This window comes from Medicago sativa, chromosome 3, assembly GCF_051527215.1.
Source record: "Medicago sativa cultivar Bolivia chromosome 3, Bolivia_mono, whole genome shotgun sequence".
In the NCBI taxonomy this organism is placed as follows: Eukaryota; Viridiplantae; Streptophyta; class Magnoliopsida; order Fabales; family Fabaceae; genus Medicago; species Medicago sativa.
This window is the reverse complement of record NC_140751.1, coordinates 31,961,372-31,976,705: the sequence shown is the minus strand read 5'-3', so window position 1 is coordinate 31,976,705 and position 15,334 is coordinate 31,961,372. Positions and strand designations below refer to the sequence as shown.

At 33.3% G+C, this 15,334-nt stretch overlaps 2 protein-coding genes and 1 pseudogene across 2 annotated transcripts; all 3 read right to left on the bottom strand.

Annotated features, from left to right (window-relative positions):
- Window positions 1-484: 484 nt before the first annotated feature.
- LOC146937175 (uncharacterized) lies at window positions 485-8,965 on the bottom strand. The gene is made up of 11 exons (XM_085751611.1): window positions 8,803-8,965; window positions 7,176-8,344; window positions 2,853-2,951; window positions 2,377-2,451; window positions 1,918-2,288; window positions 1,636-1,827; window positions 1,428-1,538; window positions 1,243-1,324; window positions 1,053-1,148; window positions 844-957; window positions 485-685 (listed from the first exon to the last, which is right to left on the bottom strand). The coding sequence occupies exons 2-10, from the start codon at window positions 8,301-8,303 to the stop codon at window positions 859-861; spliced, it is 2,253 nt and encodes a 750-aa protein (XP_085607737.1). The 5' UTR covers window positions 8,304-8,344; window positions 8,803-8,965; the 3' UTR covers window positions 485-685; window positions 844-858.
- On the bottom strand, window positions 3,184-4,552 carry LOC146937177 (uncharacterized). The gene is made up of 5 exons (XM_085757370.1): window positions 4,352-4,552; window positions 4,062-4,277; window positions 3,832-3,924; window positions 3,628-3,744; window positions 3,184-3,510 (listed from the first exon to the last, which is right to left on the bottom strand). Exons 1-5 carry the CDS (start codon window positions 4,388-4,390, stop codon window positions 3,184-3,186), a joined length of 792 nt encoding a protein of 263 aa, XP_085613496.1. The 5' UTR covers window positions 4,391-4,552.
- On the bottom strand, window positions 4,580-6,373 carry LOC146937176 (uncharacterized; annotated as a pseudogene).
- Window positions 8,966-15,334: the final 6,369 nt, after the last annotated feature.

Here is a 15,334-nt window from a genome sequence, read left to right as displayed (position 1 = left end):
TAGCGCTTTTGTTTTAAAAAGCTATGTAACACTAGGTTTAGATAGCGCTTTTTCTCAAAAAGCGCTAGCAAAGATCATCCTTAGATAGCGCTTACAATAATAAACGCCATCTAAAAGGTTTTTAAAATAACGCTTTCACTAGTAAAAAATAGCGTTTTTTGTTTTAAAACGCTAGGTAACACTAGGTTTAGATAGCGCTTTATGCATGAAAAAAGTGCTAGGAAAAACATTAATATGTTTTTTTTTTGGACAAATTTTTATTTTTATTTTTACAGATACTATAATATATATATATATATATATATATATATATATATATATATATATATATATATATCTAAGGGAAATATATATATTTTTGGCACATTAAAATTGAGACTATTATTTATCAAAAAAAACTTAAACATATAATAAAAAATGTATGTATATATATATATATATATATATATATATATATATATATATATTTATATATATATATATATATAGCATAAAAGTTTGAAATGTATAGCCACTAAAATGGTAACATGGATATCTCTAAGTTACAACTAATTAGTTAACATAAAGATCAAAATCTTCTATGGCAGCATGTGTCTTCATCTATCTTCTTGGTCGTCTCAACATTTTTATTCAAAAAAAGCAGGCAAATCATTATTCATTTCCAAATTTCGTTCACTCTCCACACCTGCGTATATATAGCATAAAACCCCATTAAGCAATAAGCAACCATATTATATTAGAGACAAATTCAAAGTACTACTGATCATAGTACAAATTAAAGCAAGATTATAAATTAAAATCACCAACACTTCTAGCAAATATATTTAGAAACATGAAACTCACCTTATCATAAAAATATCACATAACCAAAAGGCTCATCGTGAACTGACACCATTCTTCTTGGATTTCTCTTATTTTATCTTTTGAGTATGTCACACACTTAAAACCCTCAATGTACTGCATATATTATAACCAAAATATAACCATGTTACTTAATAAACTTAAATAGTATATACAAATATTTATACTTTAATATAAAAAATAACATATACTAGCTTTGGAATCTCATTTAAATTTGAAATGAGAATCTCTTTCATAAACCTCATCACAAAGTACCCGCAATCTATACCATTTTCTTGGCGAGGACACTACAAAATATAAAATAAGTTTGTATAAATAAAATTATTTATATTATATTCATACAGTAATTGTTTAAGGTTGTTATATGTTATATTATCAAACCTGTACTCGGACCCATGATATGTTGTTAAATTTATTCTTTGATACTTGAGCGTCCCTTGCAGAGCGAAATACCTTTAGAACTCTACAAATTATAAATGTAAACTTTAGATTACATACAACTGACCATATATATATAGTTTTCATATACGACAACTGACCATAAATATATGTATATATATACTTACGTGTCAAACATACTCTTCACTTTTGGGTAATTCATATAGTCATTGAGTAATGGATCCATATAATATATGATTTCCGATATGGGATTAATGACAAATAACACCCAATGTGCACTACACAAATGTCAAAGTTAATTAGAAAATCTTCTATAAACGATGGTAAAAAGTGAGGAAAAAATATTCAAAAACAAAGTTTCAAAGAAAATCTTACATAGGCTGATGTATATAAAATGGTAGAATAAATAACTTGCGCTCATCTTTATATTTCAAGAATTCCTTAACCATGTATGCTTTGACCAATTCTTGTTCTGCTTCAATTAACACCAAGGATATTCGATGGGGGGATAAGAAGGAGAATTTCCTTGGGAAATCAGTGTCGCGCACAAACTTCTCATACAAGTACCTAGAATGAAAATGTAATATTAGATACTATATATTAAATGTTATACAAATAAAATAATTTGTTCGGTCAATTTAAAGTTATTCGGAGTACCTGATATATACGCAGACAACAGAGACACCTGTTTCTATATTTTCAAAAAACTCATACATTTGTTCTTTGGTAATGTTTTCATCATACTGTTCTTCACCAAAAATACCTTCCTCCATAGTTATCTGACGCGTATCTAAGTTTTTCATTTGCACTTCCACCAGTGATTTAAAAGCTGACACCCATGATGGACGACACTTTGTAGAGTTAGGCTTTTGATGTTTGGTTTTTGCAATATCTTGTTTTTGTTTTGTGATTGGAATATTGCTATGTCTACCCTTATTAGTGACTTCTTTCAACTTTTGTGCTTGAGACATATTTCTTGGTTTATCCTTCATGATTTTAGTGCCTTCATGCAATTTTTGTGTTTGAATCTAAAATATTACTTGTATAGTTAATTTAGTTAATGATTAACAAATGATTGAATAGTAAAATGAACATTTCTTGTGTATATCAATATACTTGTTTTTTTGAAGTGACCGACTCGTCACCCCTCCTAATCCCGTCATTACCATTGCCTTTATATGTTGCAGGAATCTATGTGAAATTGATTCAGTCAGTGATCAATTTATTTTTTGCACATGAGTGGAGAAATAAAGGCTATCTTTGATTAGACACAGTATCACAACTTCATAGAAGTACAAATTCTACCCTCATTTCAAAGAATCACAAACTATACTTATCAGTACAAACAATAAATGAGACTAGCAAGCTAGTTACTAACTAAAATTCTTTTTGAAACCTACTAAGAGAAATAAGTTTGTTTCAAGTAGATAGCACTACACCTAAAATTGCAACACACAGAGAAATAAATTGCAATCCGAATTGCACAGTAATTCATGATGTAGAAGTAAAATCATTGAACATAACTAATTCGAAAAAGGAAAATATCACAACCATGTACGTTGCTAAATGAAAGCAAGAGAAATTTACTTTACCTCAAGATTAAGGGAAATGAGGTTTCTTTGCCATGCCACATATGTTCCTATTGCATCTCTAACCAACCTTATATCAGCAACATCATCAGGTATGGGCAACTCTGCATCCTGTTCTAAAGCAACATCAATTGATACTTTCAAATACCCATCAGGGAGTGGCTTATGGTGAAGTTTATCTCCCAAGATGTTGTTTACCATTCCCTTAGCGACTATGCGATAAGTAGGAGACAACAAGTACAATGAACAAGGTGATATACCCTAAACCAATAGTCAACATAAAGCTATTAACAAATATAATTAGCAAACTACTAAATGAAATATATACAAGTAATTAATTAAATACCTTGGGAATATTCTTCAAAACATCAATGTTGGTACTCTCTTTGTCACTAGGGATATGCATATCCTGTTGAATTCTTGAGATATCTTTTCCCCTTTCCTTTTTCAATTGATCAAGGTCAGATGATAGGTTTTGAATAATGGCCAATAATTCTCTAGTACTGGGATTTTTTTCACTTTTCTTTTGACCTTTATTAAGAACTGTTTGAGTGACCCCTAACCCCATACCCCTTACACGACCAGAATACTCACAGACATTTAATGCTTTGCTAAGTATGTCCCTACAGCTAGAAGTTTGAGAAGATTGAGATAGAGTCACCTGGAATAATATATGGTAGTACAGAAAAAATAAGATCGTCATAAAAATAATACTTACAAGTTTTATATGAAGTAACAATAAATTTTCAGAATCAAATTAAATAAAAATAATACTTACACATTCTTCATATACTTTCTGGACACTTTCATCAACCGTTCCATCCTTCTTCACACGCCCTTCCCTCCACCTTAAACATTCATCAATGTCTTCTTCTTTAGAGTTAGTCTCTGCTAGCTACAAAATGACAAAAAATGCTTACCAATTAGAAGTATTGTTACAATCTAAAACGTCATGGTATGGTTTTTGATTAGATATACTCACTATTTTTTGTGTTAAGCGAGCATATTCCATACGCCCCCTGATGTATGGGTATTGGGGGTTTAACGCTCTCTTTCTATTTGTTTCACTCAATTCCTGTACATACAAGTAGCATTATCAAAACATGGTATTCAAAATTATATATATATATATATATATATATATAATATAATATAATATAATATAATATGATATAATATCATAATAAACACTTGTCAATAAATTATTCTAACTTTAAATTCAACAGTATTCCATTTAGCTTTAAAAGTCCCCCATTCCTCCGGAGATATCAAGCTTTCGTAAAGTGCTTGACGATCGGCATCTACAAAATTTCCATCAGCATCTTTGAGATACTTTGTTGTTAAATAAGATCGAAAACATCTATGTAATTTTCCAGCAAGTTGAAGTACATATTTCTTGCGTGATTCATCAACATTAAGGAAATAACTCTACAAAATAAAAATAAAAAAATGTATAAGTAAAAGCACTTATATGCAGTCAAACGTCAACTACTATTTGATACCTGTATGTCCTTAAAAAGGAACTCTTTGTGGGGATTCATTGATTTGTCTTTGGGGTTCCAATGATCACAAGTGATTGGAATGTGTCTACGAACATCGGCACCAACGAAACTTGCAAACGATGCGGACTAAGCCCCAATTGGTTGATTACGAATATTCCATGACACCTAATAATTTCATAAAACAACTGTAGGTATGTCTAGAAGAAAGAAACCACATATAATTTAATTTTAAACAAATTGTTGAACAACCTCATATTTGACTCCTTTATCTCTTGCGCGGATGATATTTTTCATAAGGGTTATCCCACGCGTGATCTCACGCTCAATAGAGTTGCTTCCATCATTTTGGGAGTCACTTTCATCATTGTCACTTTCCACATTGTCAGGATCATAGTCCTTGTCTTCATCATAATACTCCATTGATCTGCAATAAGAAAATATAAAAAAATTACACAAATGCGTTCATGGTTTAATGAACATTCATAATAGAAATACATTCATAATCATGGTTTAATGAACATTTATAACAGAAATACGTTCTTCAAACAAAAGTAGAAAATAGAAGGGTGGGCATACTTTAATCACAACAAATTACCAAGGTTTAATGATCATTCAATAAGAAACAATGAATACAATGAATTTTATTACACAAAGAAGCTACTAATTAGAAGAGTATGAAGAAATATTATCTTCAATAACAACTGTAGAACTTAAGAGTTTTTGGATCTCTTTCTTTTTTTTGTGGCAATACGTTTTTTTTTTGCTTGACTACGTGGAATGATGGATCGATGGAAATTCCCTCATCATGATCATCTCTCACATACAAATCATCATCTATAGTAGGACCAATTTCAGGTGATCGTGGATTTGCTAAGAAAGGATCATCCTCAACGTCCTCATCATCTTGATTTGTATTGTTATCATCTCTAACTTTGTTGGTCAAAAGTACCATAGACCATTTTACATTAGCGGGATCAGTGACATAGAACACTTGTTTAGCTTGTGATGCTAAAATGAAAGGCTCATCTTCGTACCCCACTCTACTAAGATCCACCTTCAAAAAACCAGACTCATCACTCCGAACACCATTTTTATTATCAACCCACGTACACCCAAATACAGGAACTCGAAACATTGTGTAATCGAACTCACGAATGCACTTGATAACCCCAAAATATGACAGATTTGTGTATGCTGGGTTTGTCTCCTCGGCACTTGAGATGTGCATCGACTCAGCTACTAGGGTGACACCACTATTTTGCATTGTGCTTTTATCATCTTGTTCTTTGGTATAAAATGTGTAGCCGTTAATTGCATATCCAGTGTAAGAATGACATGTGAATTTGGACCACGTGATAAGAATGCCAAACGTTCTGAAACTGAAGCAGGATCTTCAGACAACTTTGAATAAATATGATTTTTAAACCATGTTACAAAATTTCTATTATGTTCCCGTGCTATCCAATTTTCACTTCTATTTGGGTTCAAAGTATTCAGTACATCCTTGTGTTTTTTAACAAACGGCTCAACCTCATCATCATTGTGCAAAATATACAATTGTACTTGCTCCAATTCAGTCTTCGATATCGTCACTAGTTTTTTCCAAGTAACCCTTTTCCAGTTATTCTTTCTGACGTATGATACGTATTAGGAAGTCCAATGGATTCAACGTTGGACAAATATTCAGTGTGAAATTCAATAGCTTCTTCAACGATGTACCGTTCAACAATACAACCTTCTGGCCGACTTCAATTTTTCACATAGCCTTTTAATATTTTCATATAACGCTCAGTAGGGTACATCCATCTCATATAAGCCAGTCCACACATTTGTGTCTCTTTCACTAGATGAATAGTTAGATGAACCATAATGTCAAAAAATGAGGGTGGGAAGTACATCTCAAGCTCACACAAAGTAACACTAATTTCTCTTTGCAATGTTTGTAAGCTCTCTGGATTGATCACTTTACTACAAATCGCCCTGAAGAAAAAAAAAATTTAGTGATTGCACTTCTAACGTTTTCAGGCAAAATGGAACGTATACCTATTGGTAACATGTGTTCCATCAAAACATGGCAATCATGAGACTTCAAACCCCTTATCTTGAGGTCTTTCATAGATACCAAATTACTAATGTTTGATGAGTACCCTTCTGGAACTTTAACTTCATGAAGAAACTGACACAATACTTTTTTCTCCTATCTTGATAAAGTATGAGCCGCAGGTGGTAAAAATGTACGCTTTCCGTCTTTCACGGGTGCCAATTCAGTTCTAATTCCCATATCGATTAAGTCCAACCTCGCATTAATGCCATCCTTCGACTTTCCAAGTACATTTAGTAGCGTACCAATAATGCTATCAAATACGTTTTTTTCAATATGCATCACATCAAGGAAATGTCTTACATACAATGACTTCCAATATGGGAGTTCAAAGAAAATTGACTTCTTCTTCCACCCGCTTTTAACAAGATCTTTTGCAGAAGGTTTGCCAAATTTATTGCTCATATCCTTCACCTTTTCAAATAGTTGATCACCCGTCAATGCAACTGGAGCTACACCTTTTTCTGGTTTTCCATTGAATGCTTTTTTCCACCCACGGTAGCGATGATTAGAAGGCAAGAATTTACGATGACCGAGAAAGATATTCTTCTGACAATCCTCCAACCGCAGCGTATCAGTTTCCTCTTCACAAACAGGACACGCTTTCTGACCTTTAACACTATATCCTGATAGATTTCCATATGCTGGGAAATCATTAATGGTGTCAAACAACATCGCCCTCAAATTGAAGTTTTCTTTCTTATATCCATCATAAACCTCCACTCCTGTCTCCCACAAATGCTTCAAATCATCAATTAAAGGTGCCAAGTACACGTCTATATCATTCCCTGGTTGATTGCGCCCATAAATTAACATAGACAACATAATGAACTTACGCTTCATACATAGCCATGGAGGCAAGTTATAAATCACCAAAATCACAGGCCATACGGTGTTTGGGATACTTTGAAAACCATCTGGGTTCATTCCATCAGTAGACAGTGCCAAGCGTAGATTTCTTCCTTCTTTGCCAAAATCAGGATAATCATGATCAATTTTAGCCCACTGTGGCGAATCTACAGGGTGTCGAAACTTCCCATCTCTAATTCTATCATATTTGTGCCATGTCAAATGTTTTGCATCAACTTCACTACTAAACATGCGCCTGAATCTCGGTATTATAGGAAGATACCATACGACTTTCGTAGGAATAGATTGTTTCTTATATCGAGAGACATTACATTTAGGACACTCATTTAACGATGCGTATTCATTTCGAAACAAAATGCAATCGTTAGGACAAGTGTGTATCTTTTCATAACTCATGCCAATCGAGCACAACATTTTTTTGGCTTCATAGTTTCTACTGGGAAGAACATTATCCTTTGGCAACATATCTATTAGAAGGGTTAACAAGTCTGTGAAGCTTTTATCAGACCATCCATTTCTCGCTTTTATATTGTACAACTTCAATACTGCAGACATTCTTGTGAATTTGCTGCAACCATCATATAACGGTTTCTCTGAATCACTAACCAATCTCTCAAACATTTCAGGACAATCCCGAAGATCTTCTTCAACTACATCTAGCATTTCGTCAACTCGATCACCGTCAAATGTATTTGTGTCAAATTCATTTGATTCAGATGTCTCATTATTCCCCAAATCAACGCTATTGTTACTCATCTCACCATGCATCGTCCAACATGTGTAGCTTCGATCAATTCCGTTCCCTAGTAAATGATTTCGCAGCACATCCCCATTACCCCTTTTTCCATAACACCAACCTAAGCAAGGACAGATGATTCGATTGCGGTCAGTGGCATGTTTCACGGCAAACTTAACAAACTCTTCTACTCCACTTTCATATTCCTTTGAAAATCGGTTGGCAAACATCCATTTTTTATCCATTGTTTCTTAAAGTTAATTTAAGAAACAATTGATTTTTCAATCTACAAAAGGGTTACAAAACTATTACGCCTACAATATCAACATCTTATGCCATATATAACAACACATGAATATATTCTACACGTTGTCCCAATTCATGTAATTAACTAAAATAATCAAAGCACAACACTAAAACCATATACAATTCAAACTTGTTAATTTTAATTTTTTATCAATCAGAAAATAGAACAGAATACAGCGCAAATTCCTCTCAAATTCCATAACTTTCAAATAAGAATCTCAAGTCTAGGCAGCATGGCACATAACAACCAAGGTCGGATTAAACAAGTACTTCAGAAAAAGTAATTTCTAGCTAGCATTGTGACATGAAACAACATCTATTAAACAGGTAATTCTATATCATAAAAAATTATTACAAAAATTTATAAATTCAGAAGCTGTGACAAAAATGAATAAAACCCATAACAAAAAGAGAGAAATTACAAAAAGAGAGAGATACCTGGAGAAATTACTGGAGAAAGAGAGAAAGAGCCGTCAGGTAGAGAGCTGTGATGGAGAGAGTCGTGAGAAAGAGAGATGTAAGGGAGAGAGCCGTGAGAGAGAACCTACGGAGAGAGAGGTAGCTGTTAGAGGAGTGAGAGTCAACCAAGCAAATTATGTTTCTTTCAGACACCATGTTTTCCACGTCCAATTAACCTTAATACACAGTATATAGTTTTATGATAAGCATAATGATACTCATGTGATATAGTGGATTATGCACCACTCATTCAATCATTCAATCATTAGGGTATTTGTCTGCTAAAAAAATAAAAAATGTAGCAGCTTTGCATTGAAAATATATTTTTTTAACTTTTAAAAGGTTGAATTTATCACTTTTCAACATGATATTTCTATTTTTGTTTCCTTAATCAATGCTCCAAGGACATTCTTTAACATTTTCCTTAAAATAAATATAAATGTTAAACAATTTTTGCATAGGATACAATACAAACACACAGATGAAAAAAGGGATTTCTCTAATCTATGGAAAAGCCCGGCTCCCTCCAAGGTGATAGCTTTCTCTTGGAAGCTATTCCTTAACCGGGTGCCAACTAGAGATAATCTTAGTATTCGGAATGTGCTACCGGTGGATGTTCCTAATTCTTGTGTTATGTGTGATAGGGTGGTTGAATCGGCTTGTCACCTATTTATTCATTGTGATGTGGCCATGGAGGTTTGGTGTGAATTGATGAGGTGGTTTGGGAACACTTTTATAACTCCGCCGGATTTTTTCATACATTGGGAGCGTTGGAGTGGTTTGGAAAAAAAACAAAAAAAATTTGAAGGGTCTTTGGCTAGTTTGGCATACTAATATGTGGGTTTTGTGGAGAGCAAGAAATGATAAAATTTTCAATAACTTGACTTGGGACGTTGGGGAAGTTATAGAAAAGATTAAAGTTTTGTCTTGGCGATGGCTGTTGAATCGGATTAAATCTTCGATTTGTATGCTTTATGAATGGAAGTGGAATCTGAAGGCTTGCCTTCTAAGGTAACTTTGGGATGGGGGCGTGGTGTGATGGAAGTGCAGCTGGCTCAGTTTAAGAGTTTTTTGGTGCTACTGTGTGGTCAGTTTCGCCTGCTGCAGGTGCCTGCTATGTGCCCGTGTAGCAGCTGCTCTCTGGCCTGTGGGGGAATTTTTTGCTTTTTGCACTGCTTGCTGTTTTTTCGGTTCCCTGCTGCCTGCCTTTTGGGGTTCCATTTAGCCATGTTTTGGTAGGATGGGATTTGATGGTGCTGTTCTATCTTTGTTGGATTTTAGGGTGCTGTTGCGCCACTTAGCCATCTAGTGGTGTTGGGCTGTGTTTTTTATTTCGTAGAGGTTCCACATATATACGTTCCTACCTGGGTTAGGTGTTTCGCATATATACGGCACCTTTGTATTCCTTTCCCTTTAGTCCTTGATTTAGTGATTCTTTCACTTGGCGTAATAAATTTTGGTGTTTAAAATGAAAAACAAAAACCACTCCAGAAATTACAGAACCAAAACAACGTGAAGAAGAAGAATCCAGCTTTAGAGAGAAAGAGCAAAGCTTCAAAATTGCAGAATTTGCCCAACAAATAGAATAGGTAGCATTGTTTAAGTTTTATTACAAAATTTGCTCACATAAGCAAGAAGTGTATCATGGATCGGTTAAGTTTTATGAGGAAAAAGGAGTGATGTTGTTAGGTTTAAAATCACCCATGTCAGTTGAAAGAGAGTAGCACTGCTATAGAGTTAGTGTGAAGAAATATAAGATTTCACTAAAAACTTTTGTTTCGCGAGATATATAGCACCGTTGTTTATAATTTTGGATCTTTTAATCTCATGGCAACGATCATAATCATTTATATATAATTAATTTAGTGATTGTATAACTATCATGCGAGTAGTTCGATCTCAGATTAAATGCCATTAAACTAAGTAAACACTGTATCAACTGTAATATTTTGGTTTTTGCACGGGAGTTACATACATCGTTTGATCAAACTACGATTTTATCGTATATGGATGTGTAACTTAGTACGTTAGTTTATGGAACCAAAATAAACTCATATTATTTATTTATTTTTTTTACAAAAAAATAAACTTGAAATTATGGCGCGTTAGCTTCCAGATGTTCTATATGATGTTCCAACACTAGACACAAAATACAAATGTTGAATGTAATGTTTAGAACATCGTGCTAGCAGAATTAAACAAAAGATGCAAACGAAAAAGACAAGAAAGTAAATGGCACAGGTGAATTGTTAACGCAATTCGGTGACAAACACACCTACTCTGGGGGCTACCAAGCCAGGAAGGAAATCCACTAGTGTAGTCCTTATTCTAAGTTCTCAGCAAACTCCAAGTTTACAACTTAAAGACCTAGGACCTACCCGTATTGACTTCAACCTAGGAACTCCTAGATCTGAGATACCATCTCACTTTCGCTCAATCAATCACAACCCCTGTAATTATTTGAACACAAACAAGAAGGATCACACTCCAATAAACAGAACCTACTCTTTGCTTAAAAGCTTTAGAGCCATTCACAAATACAACTCAATAAACACATTCCTAAACTTGTACCAAGGAGACACAAGAAAGGCTCACAATTAACACAGACTCAAAACCTTGAAAACTCAATATGACGGCTTCCATGAAGAATTAAGTTTTGCGTCCTTCCTTATATAGTCTGAAGCAGTACGGGCTTGACCTTCTTATTGAGCTTCAAAAAACAATGTTGGTCCATCAAAATATCTGCTCACAAGGATCAGAACCAAATCACAACTTTCCTAAAGTGTTGGAGCATCTTTAGGAAATAAACAAAGTCTCCTAAAATGTTGGCACATCTTTAGGAACAACAAATACACATCCAAAGTTTCCTAAAATGTTGTCACTACTTTAGGAACAAATCGCACAGCTGATTCTGGACATAAAGCACGCGTCTTGGCCGACAAGTAGATAGACGTGGATTCCTTAAATAGATAAAGCGCACGTAAATCTTGCCATATAAACAGGGCACACTAAATCGTGCTAGGATGTTGGAACATCGTATCCAACATCATGTATGAATATTTGTTTTAGCAAAAGTGACGGCAATACATAAAGAGCAATGCTATTTAGTGGGAAAGAAAACACAGCGAATGCTTCCCGACACAATATTAACCAATGACAGTTTGTTCTTTGGCGGAATACAAGGAGGTAGTTGCTGAAAAAATGGAAATCAAAAAACAATCCTCCCTATCCAATGGCTATAAAAGATTCGCTATGTTTCACGAAATTTTCTTTCGCTGTATTTAGCTTTATCCATACATAAATATCCAACAAAACTCATATATATGGAGTGTGATTCTACTAACTATTTATAGAAAAAAGAAATAACTCAAATAGTCGTATATGGAGTGTACACCAAAAAATAGTGTCAAGTATTTTGAAACATTGAAGGCTTCCCAAGCATAAATACTTTTTTAAAAATTTCTTTGACAAACTTTTGACATGGTAGTTATGAGACAATTTGACTTTTCGACTGACTTCACGAATGCTTATCTTCGAGTCCATCTATACTGGTCTTTGAAGATGCTCTTCGATTTCTTCTACTAGAAGTAGAGAAAGATGCTCGGAATCGCACTTTTCAGGAATAGCCTTAGATGTTCTTGGTCTTCAAAACGTAACTTGTTTTATCACCAACTTGTTGCAGTGAATGTTTCTAATATACAATGAGAAATGTCTTTTTTATCATTGGATCAAAAATGCTTTTTAAACATGAAGAAGTGTCTTTTTTATCATTGGATCAAAAAAGTCAAATCATATCTCATTTAATTTAATGGTGAGATTTATTGATTCACGATGAAAACTATGTTGTATTTTTGAGTTGATATTATATTTCAAAAGTTATTAAAATTGTTCATTATTTGTTGTTGATTTAATTTAACCATGTGATATTTACTTAGTCAAAAGGCTTACTTGTCAAATGTATTTTATATTTATTTTTGTAACAGTTGATGCTTGACGGTTTAGTCAGAGGCTTAAATCTCATTCCCAATTATTATGCCTCATTTTCCTTAATATAAGGAACAACTAACCACAACTCTCACAGATATATCCTTCATTTTCTTCTACAAATAAGCCTCACGTAACTTACTACTGTACATAGTAATTGCCATTGCAGAAAAAATATTCGCATATAGTATACACATACACACTCTCTCACTTTATGTTTCTCTATACACAATTATTTTCTATCATCCAAAATATTGAGTTTCTAGGTTACATCTTCTGTTATCTTTGAGATAAATTTGAGTTGTTATGTCACCTCAGGTTGTGATTCATAACGGGAAGATATGTCCTTATGAGGCGGATAAAATCTTCTAGGAATGTGACTAAATCATGCCTCAGGTTACATAACCGTGTGTTGTTTTGCAGGTTTCCTCTAATTTGATTTGTGAAGATTTTGATGAAGTCGTGTCGGCAACCAAATTCGATAAGTTCCGTTTGCTTTATTTCACTTTAGTCATATTTATTTGTTATGATATTTCTCTTTAATTTCTTATATGTTGTAATCCAGCATCTAATTTTCCAACAAACTAGCATGTGCATGATGCAAAATTTGCCTCACTTATACACTATAGAATTGATCTAGGATTTTTATTGCCCTCTGATCGGTGTTCATTTGTTACTTTTTTAGGTGTTTGTTGGGGATTTATGGCGGACAACTTTTGGTGTGCATTTTCTCTCTGTACATTCGTTATTCATTTTCTTATATATATTTGTCATTAAAAAAATTAAGCTAATAGTAAGTAATAGTTATTGCTACCATATCTTGACCACCACAATTTCCTATTCTACTTCAAAACAAAGGACCTTTTAGTTTATAATTTCTTGATACAATTGATAACCCCTGAAATCTACTTATGTTAGTTTTCATGACAAAATTACTTCTCTCCATGTCTATTTTCACTTCATGTGATATCTTTTTGTTCTAACTTCAATCTCTTTAAATTGTAAGAACCCAAATCCAAATATAACTTGTTAGGCACGGATCTACGTTGTGGTAATTGGGCGTTGTTGACCCCACTTGTTCATTATTTTGTAACCAATAGCTATGTAAATTTAGATGATCCTATATACAATTTCGTATTGCCTCCACAAAAACTTGTTTAGTGCACTAAAGACAAGTAATTACACCATGATACTACTTAGTATTAAAGGTGAGGGAAGTGTCTTTGTTTTAAAGGAAAGAAAGTGATGAGGAGAGAAAGGTGAGGGAAAGAATGACTTTCTTTTGTTTGGAACTCCCTAAAAAGGGGTAGGAAAGAAAGAATATATGTGGGACCCACCTCTGAAACCTTTCCACACATAAGGACAGAAAGTTTGAGAAACACAAACATTATATTTGAAATGTCCAAAATACCCCAACTTTTATTATTTATTTTTTGCTAACATATTATTTTTGTTTAAGGGTATTTATGATAATTACTAAATTTAGGTTTTTTTTTCCTCCAACTTTCTACTCCACTTTCTCTTGTACCAAACAACCAAAACAATCCTCTCACTTTTTACTCTTTTTCATTCCTTAGACAATCTTTCCTTTCTCATTCTTTCCTTTCACTTTCTTTGTGCATCCAAACAAAGCCTTAAAAGCTAAGGAAAATGTGGATTGAGTTCCCGATAAAGAAAAGTTGATGAAATGGTAAGTGAGAAAAGTTTACGTTAGCATCTGACTCTAATATCTTTTAATTTTGGTGTCTTGTTAACAAGTGTTTATGAGACAATTTTTAAACATTTTAAATTAAAAAGTATTTATTAAAAGAGTCAAACATTATAATTTCCAAAGTATGTACACAAATTTCTATATTTTTTTGTCAAATAGATAAATCCCTACTCTTAGAGATAAGGATAACAAACAAACCTTTTTTTTTTTGAAGGAAAGGATAACAAACAAACCTTAAACTATCGAAAAAATGAATAAGAAATCAACGAGCTTTGTCAACAAAAAGAAAATCTATGAGTATTAAAAAGCTTAATCAACCATGCGGCCGCCCCTAGCATTATCAAAAGCAACTTTAAGCACTTAAAGTTGCTGTTGAGTTAGACATTAAGTGTTAATCTTAGTTTAATTAAATTAAACTTTCCCTCACCTATGCTTTTGTATTAAAAACTAACCAAAAACGAGTAGTTATTTTTCAGATAATAGTAATCCAAAATTGGTTGACCTATGAGGCCATCACAACCGCAAGCTTTCGAGCTTTATGCTCCAACAGCACCTTTTTCTTCAAATTATTTTTCTTTATATTATACTTTCCCACTAATAAGGACACGTGTCTTTATGTTGACATGGTCACTGAAAAATAATCAACAGTTAACATGAGCTTTTTTTAAAGGAAAAAAAAAGCTCATGTTAATCGTTGATTTTAAAAACTCATGAGCTTTTAAAAACAAACTTAAATATGCAAAATGTCCTATAAATATTAAGCGTTTTGGTTTTAATCTTTGTAAAATTTATTCAGTTTGGATTTGATCCTTTAAA